This window comes from Pelobates fuscus, chromosome 1 (assembly GCF_036172605.1).
Source record: "Pelobates fuscus isolate aPelFus1 chromosome 1, aPelFus1.pri, whole genome shotgun sequence".
Lineage (NCBI taxonomy): Eukaryota > Metazoa > Chordata > Amphibia > Anura > Pelobatidae > Pelobates > Pelobates fuscus.
Window position 1 is genome coordinate 47,378,541 of NC_086317.1, and position 22,860 is coordinate 47,401,400.

General features: G+C 36.5%; 1 protein-coding gene across 2 annotated transcripts in view; it reads right to left on the bottom strand.

Moving 5' to 3' along the window:
* Positions 1-9,202: 9,202 nt before the first annotated feature.
* Positions 9,203-22,860, bottom strand: part of CHODL (chondrolectin) — a 115,277-nt gene continuing 101,619 nt past the window's right edge. Inside the window, exons 4-7 of one of the 2 annotated variants that reach the window (XM_063448368.1) lie at positions 15,101-15,148; positions 14,186-14,254; positions 13,763-13,865; positions 9,203-10,019 (exon numbers count right to left, since the gene is read on the bottom strand). In XM_063448368.1, the coding sequence (XP_063304438.1) occupies positions 9,935-10,019; positions 13,763-13,865; positions 14,186-14,254; positions 15,101-15,148 (305 nt within the window). In that variant the 3' untranslated portion in view covers positions 9,203-9,934. Of the gene's footprint in view, positions 10,020-13,762; positions 13,866-14,185; positions 14,270-15,100; positions 15,149-22,860 lie in introns of both variants that reach the window. The other variant, XM_063448358.1, reaches the window with a different exon arrangement.

The following is a 22,860-nucleotide window of genomic DNA, read 5'->3' on the forward strand; positions in this document are numbered from 1 at the left end:
GTCTTCATCTTGCTGCTGTGAGTCACATTAAGATGCCCACGTATCCATTTGTGGGGATTTATATCGCTACACGCTGCATGTACTGGAGCTGGTTTTAAGCTCCATTCCATGTGAGTTGCAATTACGCATCTGTGTATTGTGTGTGTTCCACTTACTAAGACATATTGCACTATTGTATCTCTCCTGTCTTCTGTTTTTTTTTCCCATATGTATTAATGGATTTAAGCAGTTATACGAAGCTTGATCTCCTTGCCCTCAAAACAAAGAAAGGGAATTATACACAGGACCATTTTCTATTGTATTCATTATTAAACTGTTCTCCTACCTAGATTGTAATTTGTATTATTGCTCTGTTTGTTTTATCCCATCTGGCTTATTGTAGTGATTATTTTGTTGCTTGGCGCAACCAGGTTTTCATCTTTTTGCTATAAAAGTAGTGTATCCTAGCCTTGTAGAAAATACTTCTTACCTCTAACAAACTAAGCAAGCAGTGGTTGCAACACTGCTCAATTCTCTGCCATTTAGGAGTTAAATTACTTTTGTTTCTGTGTATAAAGCCCTAGCCACAACTCCCCTGACTGTGAGTCAAACAGATTACATGGAAAAAAAAAGTTTAATTTTCAATCAGATGATACTTATTTGATGAAGTTACTCTAGAAGTGTGTATCTCCTACTCTGTAAATTGTACTTTAATCACACACAGCAGGCTCTTACAAGGTCCTGCAAGCTATTAACAGTGCAGGAGATAAGGAATTCTAAATTAAACAAAATTTGCAATAAAGGAAGTATAAACATTAGATCTCACTTTAGGAAGGTTGTGCACATTACGTGCAGGGAGATGTGACTAGGGTTGCATTAACAAAGGGATTTAACTCATAAATGACAGAGTATTAAGCAATGCGACGGCAGGAAAATGATACATACACCAAAACTGCTTCATTAAGCTAATGTTTTTTTTGGTCACTATAGTGTCCCTTTTAGAAGAGTATAAGCTTGTACATTAAATAGATTCAATTAAATAATGGAATTGTTCTTCCATACTCCATCATAGCCCCGTTTTTATATGCAATATGTTGTTGGCTATTTTGCTTATGAAGTATTATGAAAAGTATGTATTAAGTATGTGAAGGCATATAATAAACCTGTCATATAAAAGCACAATTATGTTTCAAATGATGCAACATTTTAATAGCAAAAGGATTGTTAATTACTAATTAAGCATACTGAAATAAATAAAATATGGTATTATGTAACTCTGTAAACATGTATAGAAATAGTGTTGAGGCAATATGAAGATGATTAAAAAACTTTTCTACACAGACTTGTATTGTTAAAAACATAACAAGCTTTAATGTAAATGCTAAAAGCAATTCTAAAGCACAAAGGAAATTGGTTATATAAAACCCGTATTATGTGAAGATGATTGGATGCCAGGATGCATGGGCAGATTCTAAAGATTTCTCAGTTATCATCTTAACTTTTATGAAAATTTCCATTTTGTAGTGCTACATTCTTTAAACAAGATGTTTAAGTGGCAAAGATCCTTTGTATAAGAATGACTAGAAATGGCTTCAAATGAGAAGTGTTATAATTCAACTTGCAAATTACAAAATGTAATGAAGAGGACTTGTTTCTTGAGCCCCAGTTTGGGTAGTCATTACCCATTTAGAGTTATTTACGTATGATAAATAACACTTATGGATACCTGCTACTATACATGTTTGGGGGTAATCAAAATGTTGCAAAAAGTTAACTATTAACTAACCTGTAATGCAAAGTATGGGAATTTCTCTAAAATGTATATGAAACAAAAGGTTAAACTGTAACCCACATATATATCAATTCAAATTTTGGGGAGTCTATTTTGAAAACATTACTTCTTATGGTTGTATACTGAAATCCTGAATAAATTAAATTATTCAACAAGTGTTACAAGTGAATATATACATACAGCAATTCTTACAATTCTCCCATTCCTGAGCAAGGCCCTAATTAGCCGTGCACTTGTCTTCCTGCCTTCCTCCCTAACCTTGGTATTGATCAGCTTTGCAAGTAGACCACAATCCCCAGCAGCCATTCACAGTGAGAGAGAAAGGATGAGCTCCACAGCATGCACCTTCAGGCTGCCCTAGTCACATACTCAGTGTTGCATCCACACAAGTGCATCACTGACCTCACTGACTGAGCACATATGTTTGACAGCAATCCTGGCTTTGTGATATAAATGCCAAAAATAATAATAATAATCATCATCCTCGGAGCATGGCTACAAAAGAGAAGCAATGACAATTGGCATGGAGGACCCTGAGCCAGGTGCCTCTTGTTTGGACTGCGCGTAGCAGAAGGTTCAATGAGTAGAGATGTCTCTCTTTAATGGCCTGTATTACTGTGTCTAACTAGGAGCTGGTCCAGGCTCTCTACCTATTTTTTCCCCCTCCTTCATCCTGGGTCCACATGCCACAGCTGTCTGTGACCTGGAGGAGCAGCACGGGGGCCATGTTTGGCAACATCAATCTAACAGGGGCCAGGGCTGGATGTCAGGTAGATTGTGGGCAAGGTCCCAGAAACTCTTATTGCCAGGAGATCAGCTCAAACCATGGGATTGTCCTGGAAAAAACGGGACCGATGGCAACTTTGCAATCCCCAGTACCTTGAAGTGAGATACTCCCTAACTATAAGACGTTTGAACCCTAATTTCCCCTAAACGTACTAATTCATAACCTTCAACCCTACAATGCATCTTCAGCCCGAAACTCCAAAGACCCTAACCTTACCTTAGTGGCGGTCTTTTTTCAACTGCAGCATTTATAGTAGTAATTTAATGACGTGCTTTTTCAAACACATTGAAAAATAGGACAACGTTTAAAATACTCCTTTTTTGTAGTAAAATTTTACACGTATTCACACAAATTCAGCTTGAGAGCACATAGCACCGTATTCCAACTAGTCTTAGGAAAATAAATAGGGCCAAGTTGATAATTATCAATAGTATTGAGACACAGTAATAACAGCGAATCACTTTCTATTCTAAAACAAGTATAAAGCTGTTAAAATTATCTGAACATGTGGAACTAAGCTACATTTTTGTAATAAATACTAAACAAAGCTATTCAAATATTAATACTTAGATTTCTGCTACCAATACAAATGTTACGGGGATGAGAATGAGATAAGCAGCTGTCACTTAGTTCAGATCGGCTCCTGGGAAAACCTGCTTATTTTTATTTATTTAGTTATTATATTGGCTGTTTAAACCTACTGGCAAGCATTTAAACTCTACAATTGTTCTGTTTGGAACATTCTAACTATCGGAGCTGCACTTAATGAGCCTTTTACAAATTAGAGCAGCTAACTTGCTAAACCTTTATTCACAAGCTGGTGTCCTTTCAACCATGGCAGACTTGAACCAACTGGGCAGTGTAAATTGATTGAGATGTTGCCACCAAGTGCTTTTAGTCATTAGCCAACATGTAGATTTGATTATTTCACTTTAACCTTTATTGCATCAACTGCTATTTATGCAATTCGAGTCAGCTTTTCATATATACATTAAACGGGGCCGTGCACAAACATAACTGTCGTCTCTAATTGCAATGTATCCCAAAATGTGTTAATAAAAACAACTATTGTGTAATAATATATATCCTTGGATAAAGTACCAATTATGAGAGAATAATCAATAATAATACTTGCACAGTAAATATAATAGCCCTATCCTAATTTCCTATTGTACACACTGTAGTTACGTACATGACTTGCATGCCAAATATTAGAACATGAGGTTTATAGACAATCCTAAAGCTATGTCTATGAATCTTTACTTTGTAGATTATTTTCCTTTTGTTCAAATACGTTCCAAGGGAACATTACCCAGGCAATAACCTACTTGGATTTAATCTGCCTGCTGTCACAGCCTAATATTTGCCTCTTATCAATTCAAGCTATTTCTTTTCATATTTTGCTCTTGTATTGTTTAAATATATTTCTTGATAATATTTTTTGCAATCACACTCAAGCTTTACCCAACGGCACAATATTAATATTTTGTACAGTTGTACAATTCATTATCTCTAATAATCAGATATGTGCAGTGCTGATGTTATTGACTAATATATTTACACTTGCTTGATATTTTGTATTCCAAACGGTGAGTAAATTATTATTAGTGTAATTAATTCAATTAATTAAGACACAAGACATAACCCAATACCCAGTCAACATACACATATATATTTCAATATAAATAATGTCAATTTATTGTAAATGTTAACACCTAATTGTATATGATCTATTAACTTGGCTAAACATGTGTTATCTAAAGGCTAATTGGATACATACTTAAAAAGGCCCACATTTCTCTTGTTTAAATATGTACCCACTTCAAGCCCTTATTGACTCACAATTATCAGATGATTGTTAATTCATAGCTTAAAATCATATTCTCAAAAAAATATAAATGTACTGATGAAAAGCATGGAATTAATCACTATTTAGCCCACGTGTATTTGTTCTGTCAATATTCGGTTTCTGTTTTAAGCCTTCTCTACCATACAACTTGCACGATTGGTTTTAGTGTACAAATCAAACATATGGAATAAAAATTAAATAAATGATGTGTCAATTAATTTATGACACAAAAGTAGAGCAATTTAAAAGTGCAATTACAAGAATGCTGATGAGTACACAGAACTAAATAGTAGAGTGTATAGCAATATATATGATGATAAAGTGAGTTATGTGATTAATTAGATAATTGTATGTCTGGCACAATATGGTTTTATTGTCAAACTTACAATATCCAGGAGGTGGATCTTATTTGTTCTCATGGTGATAGCAGTTGCTAAAACTATTGGCCACATGACTAATTTACAACCTTAAAGGAGCAATATAGTGCCAGGAAAACAAACTCATGGGTCATTAGGTCACCCCTCCCCACCCACCTTCAGGGCCCCCCTCCCGCTGGGCTGAAGGGGTTAAAACACCTTCAACCACTTACTTTTCTCCAGCGCCGGGCTCCCTCGGCGCTGGGGAACTCTCCTCCCTCTGCCAACATCAGATCTGAATGCGCATGTCAGTTTCTTCTCACTGTGATTTTCAGAAGCGGCCTCTAGTGGCTGTCAGTGAGACAGCCATTAGAGGCTGGGTTAACCCTCAGTGTAAACATAGCAGTTTTTCTGAAACTGCTATGTTTACAGCAGGCAGGGTTAAAACTAGAGGGACCTGGCACCCAGACCACTTCATTGAGCTGAAGTGGTCTGGGTGCCTATAGTGGTCTTTTAATGATCAGACATGCCAATTTGTAAAAAGGAACTTCTTTTCTGCAACCTATGCAGTATCTAACTCGATATCCCAGCACAACTCCCTAAGCGATCTCCCATTTTTTAATTACTATCTTTAAATGCCCCTTCATATGTCCTAGGTACAGCCATTTTTACTGGCTATTTGATGTATTACTTTTATGAAACAATACTCAAGATCACTCACGGTATTTACCTTGAATGTTACAGACATTGGCCTTGATTTTAGATGCCTTCCAAATGATTCAACAATGTTAGAAAAATGTTTTGTAGTATTTATTTTTTGGAAGTCACCTCTAAGATGTATGGGAATTTTTGTAGGTAAATTATTTGGAAAAACAGTATCTAATAGTTTGGAAAGCTTGTTAAATTGAAGTAATTGTGTAATCAGAACATGGCTGTATCCATGGGAAAATACTTCAGGACTTGGGAATGTTAAATATTCAGTGCACATATACAATGTACAATCCAAAATGCAACCCAGTTGACATGCAGAGAGTGTAGAGGCCATTTCTCTTTTTCCCCTCTGTTATCTTCTTCCTCTGGATTTAGGTTTATCGACCACAAAGATACCCAGAAAGGTAGACAGCAGTTCACCTAATATTTTTTTACACAGTAATGGAAATAAGTCCAGTAGAAGTAGAAGATTTCTGGAGTTCAGGCATAATATATTATTCATTAAACTATCTATATCAATTTTTCTTGTTGGTCTTTTTCTTGCTGTGTATAACTATGGAACATCAGGTTACATAGATATATAGACACAACTGATGTATAAATACTTTTCTAATACTTTAGTGAAAACATATGCAGACTTGCAGTAGACTTATGTAAGGTCACATGATTCAGAGTTTTGCTTACCTGGGTACCTTGGGCACCTGTTCTGGGATGCCCAGGTGTGTGTTAACACTTTTATAGGGTGTTGGTGCTGATAATATCTTTACTTCAAATTAATTAAGACATTTTGTTTTTATTTCTGCTAACTAGAAGGAGCTATCTTGCTTTGCGAACTAGAATACTTTGTACATGTTCCCCGTCTCAAAAGAGAAATTACTTGCAGACTAATTAATTCAGTTTTATTTTGCTCTGTCATTAGGTGATATGGCCTTATTTGCCATGATACATATTGTCTATGTGAGTCACTAATCTTTGATGCTATGTTCCTATACCCATCTTTTGCCTCTCCTCATTTTTTTCCTGCTACAGAGTTGTTTTGAGTAAGCAACCTTTGGCACTCCAGATGTTATAGACCAGTGTTTCCCAAACCAGTCTTCAAGACCCACCAATAGTCCAAGCAGGTATACAGGTATTCTCAGCATCTCCATTGGAATAAAACAGAGAAATACATAGATCCTGGATTGTTGGTGGGCCTTGAGGACTGGTTTGGAAGCCACTATGGTGGACTAATTAATTTTATTCACATGTGCAAACTATTACTTTGCTTAAAATAAGAAAACATATCATGACTTCTCTTCGATAGTTTTCTCTATTTGCTACAAACTTTACAATTTTGCAACTTCGACACTTGTCTCATCCTCATCATGCAATCTTAACCATACTGTGTGACATTTGCCCTAAATCCACACCGCCTTAATTACCTGGTTTCTGTAGACCCACAACAAGTAATTAAACATTAGTTTGTCATTTAACATCTGCACTGAGAATGCATCTGATAGATGAAACTAGGAAAATGTATTAAATAAATTGTTGTGTCCTATGTTTTCCCATAGATGTGCCAATATTGCCAAGTGTCTATTTTCTAGACTATGACCTTATTAGAAACATCTACTCCAAGAGAACAAGTATGAAATTGTTGTCTCATAAGTTAGCCATAACAAAACATTTCATCAACCTTGCTTTATCAGTCTAGATTTTGCAAGTGTTAATGACCTTTTAGAAAATAAATGGAATACTGTATGATTGTGTGTAAGTGCTTTGATTAAAGGGAAGAGGTTCTTAAGTCAACATAACTCCATGATTGGCAACTAGACCTCAGAAAGATTACTATTCGGATTTTCAATACATGTAAGGTCATAGAAATTTTACTCTAAATAGCCAAAATAGAGGTGCTCTTAGTCGTTGTTATCAATCTGACCTAAAATTTGGAATTGGAATTGCTTTGCTTAGTTCTTCATAGACCTTGTTTACTGAATAATTACAATGGAAATGTAGTAAAGAAGAAAAAGATATTTGTGATTACAGTATCCTTTACATTTTCATGTACAAAACAAATGCATTACATATGATTAATAAAAGGCATTTCATTTGCTCTTAGTTAACCCGAACATTCCAAACCGTTCTAAGAAGTTGTTAGTGACTAACTAGCTCATCTCAACTTCATTAAGAAATCAATAAATGTATTTCCAACAGGATCTTAAAGTCTTTTTTTTTTTAATTATGTATGGGAAACTGCAATCTTTATTGATTTAATCTGTGATTCATTCATCTGTACCAGTAACTTAAACAAATCAATGACGTGCTATTCTCCTATAGTAATAATGAATTAAACATCATTTCCTACATGCAATCACTGAGCAAAATAGTTTAGCAGTATAAATTCCATGTATTGAAGTTATTTCTGGAGGGCAGTCATCTAGAATTATATCCACTAAATCAGATACATTTTCTTTGATCTTAACTTCTAATCAGGAGTTATCAGGAGTTCTATCAATATAACAATACATCAAACCCAGTGCAACACTAGATAAAGAAAAAAGCTCTCAAGGCACAGTTACATAGTTGCTGTTATTAAAAAATGTTTATGAACCCATTTACTACCAGTTTTGAAATGCATAATATTATGTTAATATTGAAAACATGAATGTAACATGTATAGTCAACATATAAATGAAATATGAAATAGTAACTTTATGAATAAATATTACAAAATTACTATTTAATATATCATGTATATGTTGACTATTAAATAGTAGCTTTATGAATAAATATTTAAAAAATAAAAATTATGTACATGTTTACTATTTTCATTTTTACTTTCAGCATTCATTATTTAAAGATATTTTAATAAGATTAAATGTTTTAGAGGGTTTATGGTGTAAAATGTTAACATAGAACTGTAAATGCACTTTGCGTTAATACATCAGACAAACAAGATAAATAAAAATGGTCAAATAGCCAGGTATTTGTTATGAGATTGATGCTATTTCTGAGAGTGCTACTTTCTAAAAATGCCAACTGAATGTAAAAAATGTTCATATATGAGAAAAATCCCTACATACCATATCTACATTTACACCAATTATCTGGACAGTGAAGAGCATTATTTATTGGTGTTTAGAGTCTCAATATACTCAGGATTCTCTTTCTCTCTCCCACCCCTTTCTTTGGTTGCTGGAAGAGCCATAATGATTTACATATAAAAAAATGCCTCTATTTCCTGCCACACTGAGAACCAAAATTCAATTTTCAATTTTGAAAGGTCTTCACAGTCTGCATCATCATCACACACGGCATAAAGGTGCCAAACTTTTGATGTGCGTTTCAAAAAGAAGCATCGGATTCCATGCTTCTTTATTAGAATCCTTTGATTGGTGGAGCGTGGTGATTGAGAAGCAATGGCTTGGACAAAAGTCATCAGAAAAAATTACTTCATCATAGGCAGACGAGTTGCAGAGAGGAGCCTTTCCCAGTTCTAGAATAAAGCTTTTACAGTTATGTAAAATACCTGCCTGTGAGATACAAGCCTGTAACTTTACAATGCTGCAGAAATTCAATGAAAAATATATAAACAAATAAAAAGGAAATTAAAACATATGTATAGTCTAATTGTTATTTGCTGAAAAAATAGGCCCTTATATGTAGTTTACTGTTATAACATGTTTTCCCAAGTAAAGGCAAAATAAAATAGAGACACATACAGAGACAAAGAAAAATGACACACACAATTCGGTAAGGCAGCCCATTCGAGATTATTATGTATTGCGATACATATGTACATTTAGTAGATATAGCGGACAAACATGGTCTACTACCAAAATACCAGTAGCAGTCAGGTATAGCCCTGAACTTACACTAAGAAAAGAATATTAATGAGATTTAATTGTAGGGAGCATTGTGGTGAATCACTTGCAAGATAGTAAAAAGTTGCTGTTTCGTTTTGTAGTATAATAAATCTAGAGATATAAAACAATTTCCCATTTCTTTTCTATCAAACCTTTATGCAAAGATAAATTCATTTTTGTAATACATATCCATAGCAATACACTTGAAAGTACATCAAAAAGTACAATACAGGAGAAAAAAAATAACAAAACCTACCATTCTCGTTGCAAACAAAGTCAAACATACATAACATTTCTCAAAAGTGTTGCAAGAGAAATAGTCCTTTTTTTATAGTTTGTATAGTAATTCAAGAGATTCCACTAGCAAAATAAGCATAGTTTGTTTGCGTTCAATGTAGCAAGACATAGATTCCTGTTTACCTACAGATTAAACATGTATTCTAGAAAATAGTTCTTCAAATGTGCCTCTAGGGGGAGCCTTTAGTTCTTGCTGAACTGAAAGCTGATGCTGAGATTGCAAGTCATTCCAAGCTGATACTCTGAAGTGTGGTCATCCAGAAACAAACTGTTATATGTATTTCTTGCATTTTTTTTGTAAAATGAGTCAACGTACTCTTAAACGTCCATAGTGATCTCATTCCTGGGAGCCTTTGAAATCCACAGGGTAGATTGGGTTGGGCTTGTTTTTGTCCTTTCTTTGCTAAAAATAAATAAATAAATCATAAAACATTTAAAATTGAAGATGATGTAGAATGACTTCGTTGTGTTTCGATCCCAAAAATCACATGCAGAAATATAATGAAATTGGTAGTGCAGACTTTTTCAGGCTCAGGAATTAACCATTATTATCTATATATTTTATGGGTACGGACTACAGAGGTAAAAGTTGCCGCCCCTGGTGAATTTGTGAATGAAGCCATTGTATTGTGCGTGTGGCTGCATGGATTTTGCTTCCTGAAACTTTGCATCGTTCTGCTCTGTTACAAAATAAGGAGACTGTGTTATGATGCTGTAGAATGTAGAGAAGTAGTGAAGTTGTTTTCTCTCTCTAGATTGTAGTCCAGTGCAGCCAGAAAACAAGATGTTACTTGATGCTGCTAACAGATTTCAAAGCTACATGATATCACATTTAAACTGCGTAAATCTGCACAATGTGTACTTAAAGGGACACTAGAGACACCAGAACAACTACAGCTTAATGTAGTCGTTCTGGTGAGTATAGTCAGTCCCTGCAGGCTTTTTAATGTAAATACTGCCTTTTCAGATAAAAGGCAGTGTTTATCTTACAACCTAGTAACACCTCTAGTGGCCACTCCTCTGACAGCCACTAGAGGTGTTTCCAGGGCAGTGGTGCACAGTGTGCAGCACTGCCAATAAATTGTTTTCCTGTGGCAAAGCATTCTGAATGATTGATGTCATCGATAATGGTTGTGTTTTATTATATAAATACATCTGCTTCTCCTGCAGAAATAGATCACATGTGGTTCAGGTACCTAGTAACCCAGGTATGTTTCCAAATCTTGCTAAAATGATTTGACTACTTGCTGTGGGACAGCGCCAGGGCAATCCTAGCACCTAACCTATTGCAGCATGCTATAGTGCTTATAGTGCTTGGAGTTTTCTTTTAATACTCACTAATGCCTCGTTTCCACTGAGCGGATCGGTTTGGTTCAGTTCGGTACGGTTTGATATTTTGGGTGTTTCCATTATGAAAGTGGTCCATACAAGCGAACCGTACCAATCTATTCAGGGTCCTGCTTCAGATGTAGGGCCATAGGAAATGGAACGGTTCGGTTAGGGCGGAACTACTATACAATCCATTGATTGGTGGACAGGAAGAGCATTTTTTCCAAACCCCGTATGGCCCTAAAGGTCTGACTTGCAGTGGAAACGCTCACCAGAATGGGCTGGTCCATTCTAAACCTTCCAAACTGTACCAACCCGAACCGATCCGCTCAGTGGAAACGAGGCATTAGTTGAAGTCCGAGTAAAGGGATATAATACAGAGTGTTGCTCTCTCATGGCTAGAATTAGACTATGAACTGAGCAGTTTTCTACACTCTCCAATCCCATAGAGGAAAGGGGACTGCTGTGTGGGAGCAGGTTTGAGGTTTATTTCTTGTGGTTTGTGTGTAGGTTATGTGTGTGTCAGCAATTCTGCTATATTTTAAACTATACAATTAATTAACCAAGCTAGGCAAAAGAGAATTCCGCAAATAAATTATGCATAGAGAATAAAATAACAATAATAACAAATGAGATAGGACCATCTAATGCTGCATATTACTCTGGTCCAAATCATTATTCTTAAAGTCTAATCCAATATCTGGGCTGTATGTATTCCATGCTCACAATTGATCTGGAGTTAATGTGATTGTCTGTTACTCCATTAAGAAAACCATACGAGCAAGCTAACTCTAGCTCCTAATGAAAAATGAAGGTGCCCAAATCAGAATAGCATAAAATCCTCCAATTTAATTATCCATTAGAATATTACAATTCAATTAACATATGTGCTACCTACACATATGGGTGCCACAAGCAGTATTAAGTCGGAGATGTTACATTTGTGCTTAAAGAGATCTTAAAGTGCTTCCTCTACAGTGACCATAAAACTCGGTCACGTGAGGTTTCAGCTCATCGGAAGCAACTGATTTGAATGCGTTCCAAGAGAAGCATTTGGATGCCATCTGTCTGAATGACATTCAGGAGGGTGTAACAAGGTTAAAGGGACACTACTGGCACCCAGAGCACTTCACCTCAATGTCCTTATAGTTTTAAGCCTGCAGGTACAAACATTGATGTTCCGCAGGAACAGCAATGTTCACTCTGACAGCAACTAGAGGCCCTTCTGCAGAAATAGCCAAGTAACTATTTCTATCAGATGATCTTATAGAGACCATCTGATTGGCATAGCACAGCATTTTGCAGTCTACGCGCACAAGCCTCCGATGTTTTCCTAAGGGCCATGGAGGCAGGTCCGGCTGCAGAGAGTGCAAGGTGGCATGAGTGGACACTTTTAAGAAAACCATACGAGCAAGCTAATTTTTCCTAATGAAAAATTAAGGTGCCTGTCAGGAAGTATTACTTTACTGAGAGGGTAGTGGATGCATGGAATAGCCTTCCAGCTCAAGTGGTAGAGGGTAACACAGTGAAGGAGTTTAATCATGCGTGGGATAGGCATAAGGCTATCCTAGACTTAAGATAAGGCCAAGGACTAATTAAAGTATTTTTAAAAAATGGGCAGACTAGATGGGCCGAATGGGTCTTATCTGCCGTCACATTCTATGTTTCTATGTTTCTATAGCTTTAGGAATACACATTTGAATTCTTAAACCTATAATGTTCCTTTAAATTTGTAAAAGTCATTATTTCTATTAAAATCTGCACTTTTTGTAAAGTTAGAAAAATAGTACACACTCTTCACACATAAAGCACTTCAGCAAGCTAAAGTGCTCTAGGTTTTTGAAGTGTTCCTTGAATTGAATTGCTCACAGCATCATTGTTGTACCTTCCTGCCTTTTGAAGAATTTGCAGTAGTTACTATATTCAAAAATTATGTCCCTTATAGCCTACACCTGCTAAATAAAAACAGGGGTAATATGGTCGTATCCAATCATAACTAATCACAGCCATATTGAAGCTAGTACTGTGGGGACCTGCAACTAGTCAAAATATATATTTTCAAATTATTTGAAAGCAGTAGATAAAATAACAATACAATGAACAAGTAAAAAATATTTAAAGGGTTGTGTTTTGACCAGGCATAAGCAAATTTGGTACATAATTTTATTTTATGTATATTTTCTAGAAACTTTCAAGTGTATATAAAATAAAATGATGTACCCAAATTTGCTTATGCTTTCTCCAAATGTGCCACCACCTTGCATGGAAGTAATGTGTAAGCCAAAATATCCTGTTCTCTATCACAGCAACTACACTGCATGCAACCTGATTATTTTCTCTCTTGCATGACCATCTCACAACCACAAATGGGAACATGGGAAGAGGGTTCCTGATGTCCCTCTATTTTGATACTGATGCTTAAACCATGTTAGCATGATGTGGGAAGGTGTCTCGTTGACAGAAGTCCAGGAGTAGGTGTAGAGTAACACCTAAAAGACTGCATCATCGCAGCTGTGTCTGAGCAGCAAAGATGGTGAGTAATGCATTAAAATTACTTGAAACAATAAAATACATAATTTATCTGTATTATAAATTATATATGTATTGCTTAAAGAGATGTCATTACAGGTCCACTTTAAGAATGCGGCTTCACGGAACTGACACTAATCTTTTTAAATGTCAGCATCTAAATTTAAATGTTACAGAACTTAAAATCTTGAAACATCTCATATATCATACAAGAATATTTTGAAGAAACTAACCCAAAGGATTCTCTAATTCAGTAAGAAGGTTAAATATGTATAAAAGAACCATTACCTTTTATGAAGCATCTGGAAACAGCAGGTACCCAATGCGACCAATATCAACAAAAGTAATGGTATAGTGGGTATAATTACATAAATTAAATTCGGCATTATACCTAAAAATAAAACAGAGAGAGCAAGAAAAATTATATTATATTACATATTGCATGAATGTTTTTTTTTTCTTGAACAGCAACATAATTAAATTTATGCCAGACTTTTCAAAACTATTGATAATTAATGAATGATCAGCTGCCATCATGGTCTTAATTACTGCTCTGGGATACAGCACACACAGCTGTTTTTCTTCAATCTGACAACCGTATTATGAATATATTTATTGCGCACTGTTGCTTTTATTGAAAAATGAACTTAGCCGTTCTCCCACACAAATGAATTTTAGCTGAACTGTTTCGAGTTAATAAAAAGAAATTACCTGCTTCTGCAATGATTACATGAGATGAGTCCTCTGGTCTGCCCGTGGCAAACATCTTCTGTGTTGTCACTGGGGAAAAAGAATCTAAAATAAAATGAAATATATAAAAAATAAAATCACAACACATTTGATTTACACAACTGGTTTCCAAATATATCCAAACATTTGTTTTGTACATGAAGGTTTTTTTCCTACAATTTCTGATGCCTGGATATTGTTACTTGTTATAATCCCACAGTTAAAAAAAACAGGGTCCAAGGGATCTCAAAGCAATATCTTATTACATCTGGAAATTAAATTACAGTCAGACAGAAAGGCACATTTCAGAACTGTGCACATACATTGTCCTTTACAAGATTAGCTTTACATCTTTACATCCGACCATGAATATACATTATAATTGTGTTCTTCCCTTTACCCTACGTGGAAGGATAGTCAACATCTGGTAGCCACATTATTGAAGCAGAGAAGATATTGAGAACATTGGTTAGATGACCTTTTCATCCTGTAGGTGCCAATCTACTTACAGCCACATTCTACAAGCTGCGGGCAGATCCATTGGGATATGTAACTAAAATAATATGGAGAACGGTATTTGCATTACTGAAGCCCAGGGTTTATAAGTTTATAATGTGTAATTAATACAATAAACAGCAATATATTTTAAAACCAAAGACTTGTCGTCTTTTATTTACACACCCCAAGGATACTGCTAAAACGCACGACCAGCATTGAGAGCTGGAGTTATAGCTGATACCCAGGGATAATTATGATGTTTGTATGTCAGTGTAGGCGGATGGTGGCTACTTGTGAGCAAACCTCTGGTCACACTTGAAAAACTGATATGCAAACTGTTGTTTAATATTCCTAAGAAGCATAGAACATTGAAATTTCCATAAATTCCAGATTTCTCACCATAGTCTTGCACTGCTCTGTCTCCTAACTCTTTCTCCAGGATACTTTCTGTAAATGAAAAATAGACCAATACATGTAAAATTATATCTTTATATATGATCATATATGCAATCATATTGGTCACAGTAATACACAATCTCTATTTTGGTTTCCCACAAATAAATGCATCATTTTACAAGACTCTCCATCTATCAAGTTAATAAAATGCATAAACATGGCTATACACAGAAAACTAATGAAATACACTACAAAAAGTACAGGTAGGCTAAAAAAATGTATAAGGGGAATGGAAGAATTTAAAGATTTTAGTTGAGAAGAAATGTTAGGAGAATTTCAGCCACAAAGTAAATGTTTATTTTCTTGTTGAGTGTGCAACCTTCAAGCAAGATCTGCAACATTTCAATCACAGAGGAGGAAGAGTTCAGTAGTAGGTTTACAATATGTTAAACATGTTCACCGCAGCTACTATGGAAATGGACAATGGAAATTAAAATTGTACTTTTCTCATTAGACCCATCAAAATATTCCACATCAAGCTCATAAAACTCAGAATACACTAAATGTGAAAGGTTATCCCTTTAGACTAGAAGAAATTAGATTTTTCCAGCCGAAGAGGAAATGGTTCTCTACAGCAAGAACAATAAAGATATGGGATTTTTTTTTATCTAATTAGATTGTGTATCACATTCTGTACAGATTTTTAAAGACGGAGTGTCACTTTCCATTATTTTTAATATTGCTTTCCATCATTTTAAATATTTGAGAGGTATCAGCCACACCTTTTTGACAAGGTTCAAAGAAGGCAGAAATTATTATCTGGGGTTGTGGTATTCCTATTGCAGAAGACCAGTTCCCTTCAAGCAATTTTTAGATGTTCTCTTTTTTTTTGACAAACCACAAATATAAAACATGTCATTGTTAATATGCGTGGTAATAACGTCTTGATCCGAAGAGAAATCGGACTGTCATTTTGAAGTTAAGAATAAGAATCTTAAGATCAGACATTGCATGTTATATCATGTTTTTAGCTTATTTTGGATCAACAGTATTATTAGAGGAGTGTGAATGGCTAGAGTTGATTTGAGCCTTTTTTCATCACATATTAATATGTAACTATGTATTATATATGTAACATTTTTTATTATATATATAAAAAATGCCATAGTATTAAATGACAATGTCAGCTTTATTAGTGAGAAGACTACAAAAATATTAAGATATTAAATGAAATTTGAAATTCACTTTGAATTCTCACTTTAGTGAATAAGCCTGCAAGTGTGAGTCTTGGCATATGATGAGTACTATTATTTACTTTCATATCCCTTATGGGAAACATACTCTACAATGCAATATTCTATTTGATTTCATATCTTTGAAGTCTACATACTCCTAATTCCCATAGAGTGTACAATGTTCTATTGTATTACCTGTATAAGATTTGAAATATATGCTGTTCTCTTCAATTGTATTTCATGCAGACTATTTGCTTCTGCCATTCACAATAGGGATGCAGAAATTCATATTATATGTTACACAGTAAGAAAATGTCATTAATTTACACCAGTATGTGAAAATTGTATATTTATTTTTTTCAGCTTTCGTTTTCTTTCTGTTTTGGTACCTCCAATGCAGCAACCATCAGTGTGACTGGATGTAAGCAAGCAGAGTCTTTGTTTTAGGAAATCGAAGGTTAAACTCCATTATTCTTATCTTAAAGGAACACTATAGTGTCAGGAATATATCTCAATAGCTGTTTAGGCCCCCGGCTGCCCTTTACCGCCAGCTAAAAATGTGATTTACTCACCTTTTCCCAGGGCGGCACGGAACCAGGCGCATCTGGCCCTGACCATGCTTCTCCTCCTTGGCTGAGATAATCAAACTTGATAATATCAGTCAATCCCATGCTTTCCCATAGGAAAGAATTAGGAGGCTATCGGGCATGCGCAGCAAAACGCCGCTCTCTGCCAATCAGCATCATTATTAAATCAATGCATCCCCATGGAGAAATTTTCCTGCCTCCACACAGAGCAGCCATCTGAATGAATGCCACTGTAATTTTACCCAAGGCACAGTACCATACATAACGCAATCACAGAGGTCCCGTCACTTCTGTGGAACCGCCGCCATGTGTTGCGGCCCCGGCCGCACGGTATAATTGCCGGAGCCGCAAGTGAAGGGGCCCATTGGTTGGCCCATGGTGTTAGGGCCACCCGATGGAAATTAATATCATCAGATTGGGCCCGGTAGCAGCGTGACCGGGGCCCCTCTGATGATGTCAGACGCTGGGAGGAAGTGACTGCCACGGTCACTTCCCCAGCAACAACCGGGAGCCGTGCGGGAGGAAGGAGAGGGAGTCAGAGTGTAAACTCTGACTCCCATCAACCTGAGCCACTGGACCCCAGGGAAGGCCTCATGTATCAGTTTTGCACCGGGGCCCCATGGATTTTGTGTACTGCCTAGGCAGTAATGATGAAAGGTATTATTTACAATAAAAAGTCTGCAAGAACAGGCTATAGACACCACTACATTAAGCTGTATTTGTTCTGGTGACTATAGTGTCCCTTTGGCGCTGTGTCTGACTTATTGACCTATTGTGGTGTCTGTTTAGTAACATATGTAGTGCTCCTGCAACTCTCTTGTGGTTTCCTGTTTTTGACCTTGGCTTCATTTTGACTCTGTTAACCTCTGGTATCCTGACCTGGCTTGTATTTTGACCTGTGTATTTCTGGTATCCTGACCTGGCTTGTATTTTGACCTGTGTATTTCTGGTATCCTGACCTGGCTTGTATTTTGACCTGTAAATTTCTGGTATCCTGACCTGGCTTGTATTTTTACCTATGTATTTCTGGTATCCTGACCTGGCTTGTATTTTGACCTGTGTATTTCTGGTATCCTGACCTGGCTTGTATTTTGACCTATGTATTTCTGGTATCCTGACCTGGCTTGTATTTTGACCTGTGTATTTCTGGTATCCTGACCTGGTTTGTTTTTCGTGTGTCTGTTCTCTGTATTCCTGACCTCAGCTATTCCTGACTTTGATTCTGTCTTGTAATAAGTTAAATCTGGCCATTCCAAAGCCTGGTAAGACGGCTTTGTGGACAATGACATTGTGGCTATCCTGTTTCCTGAGTGTAAGGAAAGTGCAACCTTGGCACCCTTTATTCTTACTGCAGCTGGCTTCCATTTTCTCCTCTCATTTCCATACTCTGAGCCACAATGATATTTTCCAATTGGCACTTGCAACCTATTCAGTTGTTAAAGATGTGGCCAGGAGTAATGAGGCAATCTGTCCAAGGCTCAAAAGAGGGAGTACCTGTGAAATAAGTTTCCTACCTTGAATTACTAAAGATCAATATCCTCACTGAAATCTGCGGGAAGGTCAGAAGCTGACAATGAGTTTTTCATGCATCAGTTAGTTCCATTCAGCTAGATATGGGTCTAGCTAACAGTAGTTATAGTATCCCCGGAAATAAATTGGGATAGAGGGACTAGTACTTTAGCAAGGGGAATCAGGTTTTTGAATGTGTTAAATGACACCTTTATGTCACAACTGGTACAAGCACCAACTAGAAAGGATGCTTGTCTGGATCTCATTATAACAAACAATGTTTATCTTTTAACCAACATTCAAGTAGGGGAGCATTTTGGAAATAGTGATCGCAATATGGTAATTTTTTAAATAAACTCAAAAAAGCAACAGCACCTGGGGTATACTAAAACGTATCATTTAAAAAGAGCCAATTTCAATAAGATTAGGGCAGCTCTACAACATATCGACTGTCATAAACTCCTTAGTGATAAAAACACTGAGGATAAATGGAAACTATTCAAACAAATATTAGAAAGGTACATTTCTCAGTATGAACCATTGGGTAATAAATATAAAAGAAACAAATTAAAACCAATGTGGCTTAGTAGAGAAGTAAAACGAGAGATTAAAAATAAGAAAAGGGCATTTAAAGCATTTAAATCGGACAAATCAGAGGCATCCTATATAAGATATAAGGAAGCCAATAACGCTTGCAAAAAGGCAATTAAAGTGGCTAAACTATAAAATGAGAAATTGATAGCCAAAGAATGCAAAAACAACCCCCCAATTTTTGAACGGGAAAACGCAGACATTTTTAATAACTTTTTCTTCAGTATATATTAATGAGGATCCTATGGCAAGAGATATGCAAATGTTTGCTTCAAAAAACTTGCAGATAACTTGTGATTGGATAACTCGAGACAAGGTGCTACAGCTATTAAAGAAAATTAATGTAAATAAAGCTCCGGGGCCTGACATTATCCACCCACAAGTACTTAAGGAGCTAATTGGGAAAATAAGTAAACCTCTGTATTTAATTTTTCGAGATTCTTTTGTTTCAGGTATTGTACTGGAGGATTGGAGGAAGGCAGATGTTGTTCCTATTTTTAAAAAGGGTTCAAAATCCTTGCCTGGAAATTAAAGACCTGTGAGCTTAACTTCTGTAACTGGGAAAATATTTGAAGCGCTATTAAGGGATAATATTCAGGAATTCATTGGGAAGAACTTTGTTATTAGCAAAAATCAGCATGGTTTTATGAAACATAGGTCATATCAAACTAACCTAATTGCATTCTACGAAAAAGTAAGTAGAAGTATAGATCAGGGTGTTGCAATGGATGTGATCTACTTGGATTTTGCCAAGGCATTTTATACAGTTCCTCACAATAGGTTAGTCATCTAAATAAATGAAATTGGTCTAGATGAATATTCTTGTTATTGGGTAGAACATTGGCTTAAGGATAGAGTACAACGAGTTGTCATTAATGGTAAATTATCAGACTGGACAAAAGTGGTGTCCCTCAGGGTTCTGTTTTGGGACCGCTTCTATTTAACATATTTATAAATGATCTTGAAATAGGCATTGAAAGCCATGTATCAGTGTTTGCAGATGACACAAAACTTTGTAAAGTAATAAAATGTGCTGCAGAGGGATTTGGATAGATTGGGGACTGGGCACTAAAATGGCAGATTAAATTTAACGTAGAGAAATGCAAAGTTATGCACTTTGGGGTTAAGAATGCACAAGCAATTTACACTCTAAATGGTAGTGAACTTGGGATAGCCACACACAAGAAGGATTTGGGAATTGTTATAGACAACAAATTAGGCAGCAATAAGCAATGTCAATCTGCAGTTGCTAATGCCAGTAAGGTTTTGTCATGTATAAACAGGGGCATAAATTCTCGGGGTGAAAATATAATTTTGCCTCTTTATAAATCACTGGTAAGACCACACCTTGTGGCACTTGTTTTAAAGAAAGATATCATGGCACAAGAAAAAGTGCAGAGACGAGCTACAAATTTGATAAAAGGAATGGAGCATTTAATTTATGAAGAAAGGTCACAAAATGTAAATCTGTATAGTTTGGAAAAAACGGTGCCTGAGAGGGGATATGATAACATTATACAAATATATTCTGGGCCAGTACAAATCTTTATCTGGAAATCTATTCATAAACAGGGCTATACATAGGACACGAGGTCACACATTTAGGCTGGAAGAAAGGAGATTTCATCTAAGGCAAAGAAAAGGTTTTTTTTACAGTAAGAGCAATAAGGATATGGAATTCTCTGCCTGAAGAGGTAGTTTTGTCAGAGTCATTACAGATGTTTAAACTGCAATTGGATAAATACTTGCAAAAACATAACATACAGGGATATCATTTCTAATTAGTGGGGTAATAGCTGCTTGATTCAAGGAGACATCTGACTGCTATTTTGGGGTCACGAAGGAATTTTTTCCTAGTTTGTTGCAAAATTAGAAGCGCTTCAGACAAGGTTTTTTGCCTTATTGTGGATCAACAGCAAAAACATATGCGAGGAAGGCTGAACTTGATGGACGCAAGTCTCTTTTCAGCTATGTAACTATGTAACTATGTAACAGCAACTTTGACTCACATGCAGCATAAAGCCTGTGACCCCAAAGATTGACACCTTTCTCGAGACAGGGATGTACATTTTCTCTACTAATATTAATATTATTATTGCCATTTATATAGCACTAACCGATTCCATAGCACTTTACAATATTATGAGAGGATGAATTAACTATAAATAGGACAATTACAAGAAAACTTACAGGAACGATAGGTTGAAGAGGACCCTGCTCAAATGAGTTTGCAATCTATAGGAGGTGGGGTATTAAACACATTAGGACAGGAAAAAGCAATCAAATAAGGTGGGAGTGAAGCAGAGCTGGAGGAGAGAGTAAAGTGCTGCCCTTTAGGAGAGAGCAAGAGACAGGTATGTAAGGTAGAGGTTACTCTGGGAGGCCATAAGCTTTCCTAACGAAATTTGTTTTTAGGCACTTCTTAAACAATTGAAAACTAGGGGAGAGTCTGATGGTGGTAGGCAGGCTATTCCATAGGAAGGGAGCCACCCGCGAGAAGTCCTGGGTGTGAGCAGCAGGCAGGAGAAGGTCATGGGCAGAGTGGAGAGGCCGAGAAGTGGCTGTCACGTATTTATCCACACATAAAAATGTGGTTAATGGCATTTACTGTCCTGACAGGAAAAGTTGTGCCGAGCAACAATTCTGTCTTGACGGGAAAAGTTGTGCCGAGCAACATTACTGTCCTGACAGGAAAAGTTGTGCTGAGCAACATTACTGTCCTGACAGGAAAAGTTGTGCCGAGCAGCAATCATGCTCATGGAAACCTGGTAATTAATTTTGGGGTCAAAGGCCGGTCATGGCCAATCAAATCCACAGGAGGGTTTTGTGCTGAGCTGCAATCAAGCACATGTAAACCTGGTAATTGCCTTTGAGGTCAAAGGCTGGTTACAGCCAATCAGATCCACTGGAGGGGTATTTAAACCCAGCTCTCCTCTTGCTCATTGCCCTGTCATGGTTTCATGCATATGGTTATCTGAGAGTGTGTTCCTGATCTTGATTTTCTGGTATTTGACTTTGGCTTTGTTTTCACTTCCCTGATATCTAGTATCCTTGACTTTTGGCTTTCCCTCATCTTTGTGTCTGATTATGTGTCCCTGATCTCGGTTAGTATTTTGACTTTTTGGAGACGTTAAGTCCAGCCATTCTAATGTCCGGTTATACGTTATCCTTAGTCCAAGGTGTGACACAGTACTGCGTGTTGGATCAACTTGTAATCCTGACGTTACGACATGGCCATAGATCCTGCAGAATTGTGTCAGCACATAGCAGCTTGTGAGAGAAAGCTAGAGGAGAATGATGACCGTATGGATCAATTTGCCCAGACTTTTAGCACGCTCCTTTCTAGGACGGCTCATTTACAACCTGAGGCTTCTCCAATTATATCACCACTGCCTAATGTACCTCCACCTATAGTTTATAAGGTGCCTACGACCTCCTTATCTCCTTTTTCTGGTAATGTCCAGGAATATAGGGGATTTTTCAATCAGATTGAGTACCACTTTGAGGCTTCACCTGGTTCATTTCCTTCAGCTAGAGCTAAGATTGGGTATCTGATGAACCAACTTAAAGGTAAGGCTAATCCATTGTGGGAGTATCGCTCATTGTTGCCAGGAATTCCTGACGGAATTCAAACTGACGTTTGAACCATTAGGCAGAGAGGAAGACGCCTCCACTGCCCTAATGCATATCAAACGTGGGAACCGGTCTATCTCGGATTATGACATAGAATTTCATACCTTGGCATCTGAGGTAGACTGTACTAACAACGGATTAATCGCTGCTTCTAAAAAAAGGATTATCCAAAGTTATACTTGATGAAATTGCTGCCAAAGACCTACCT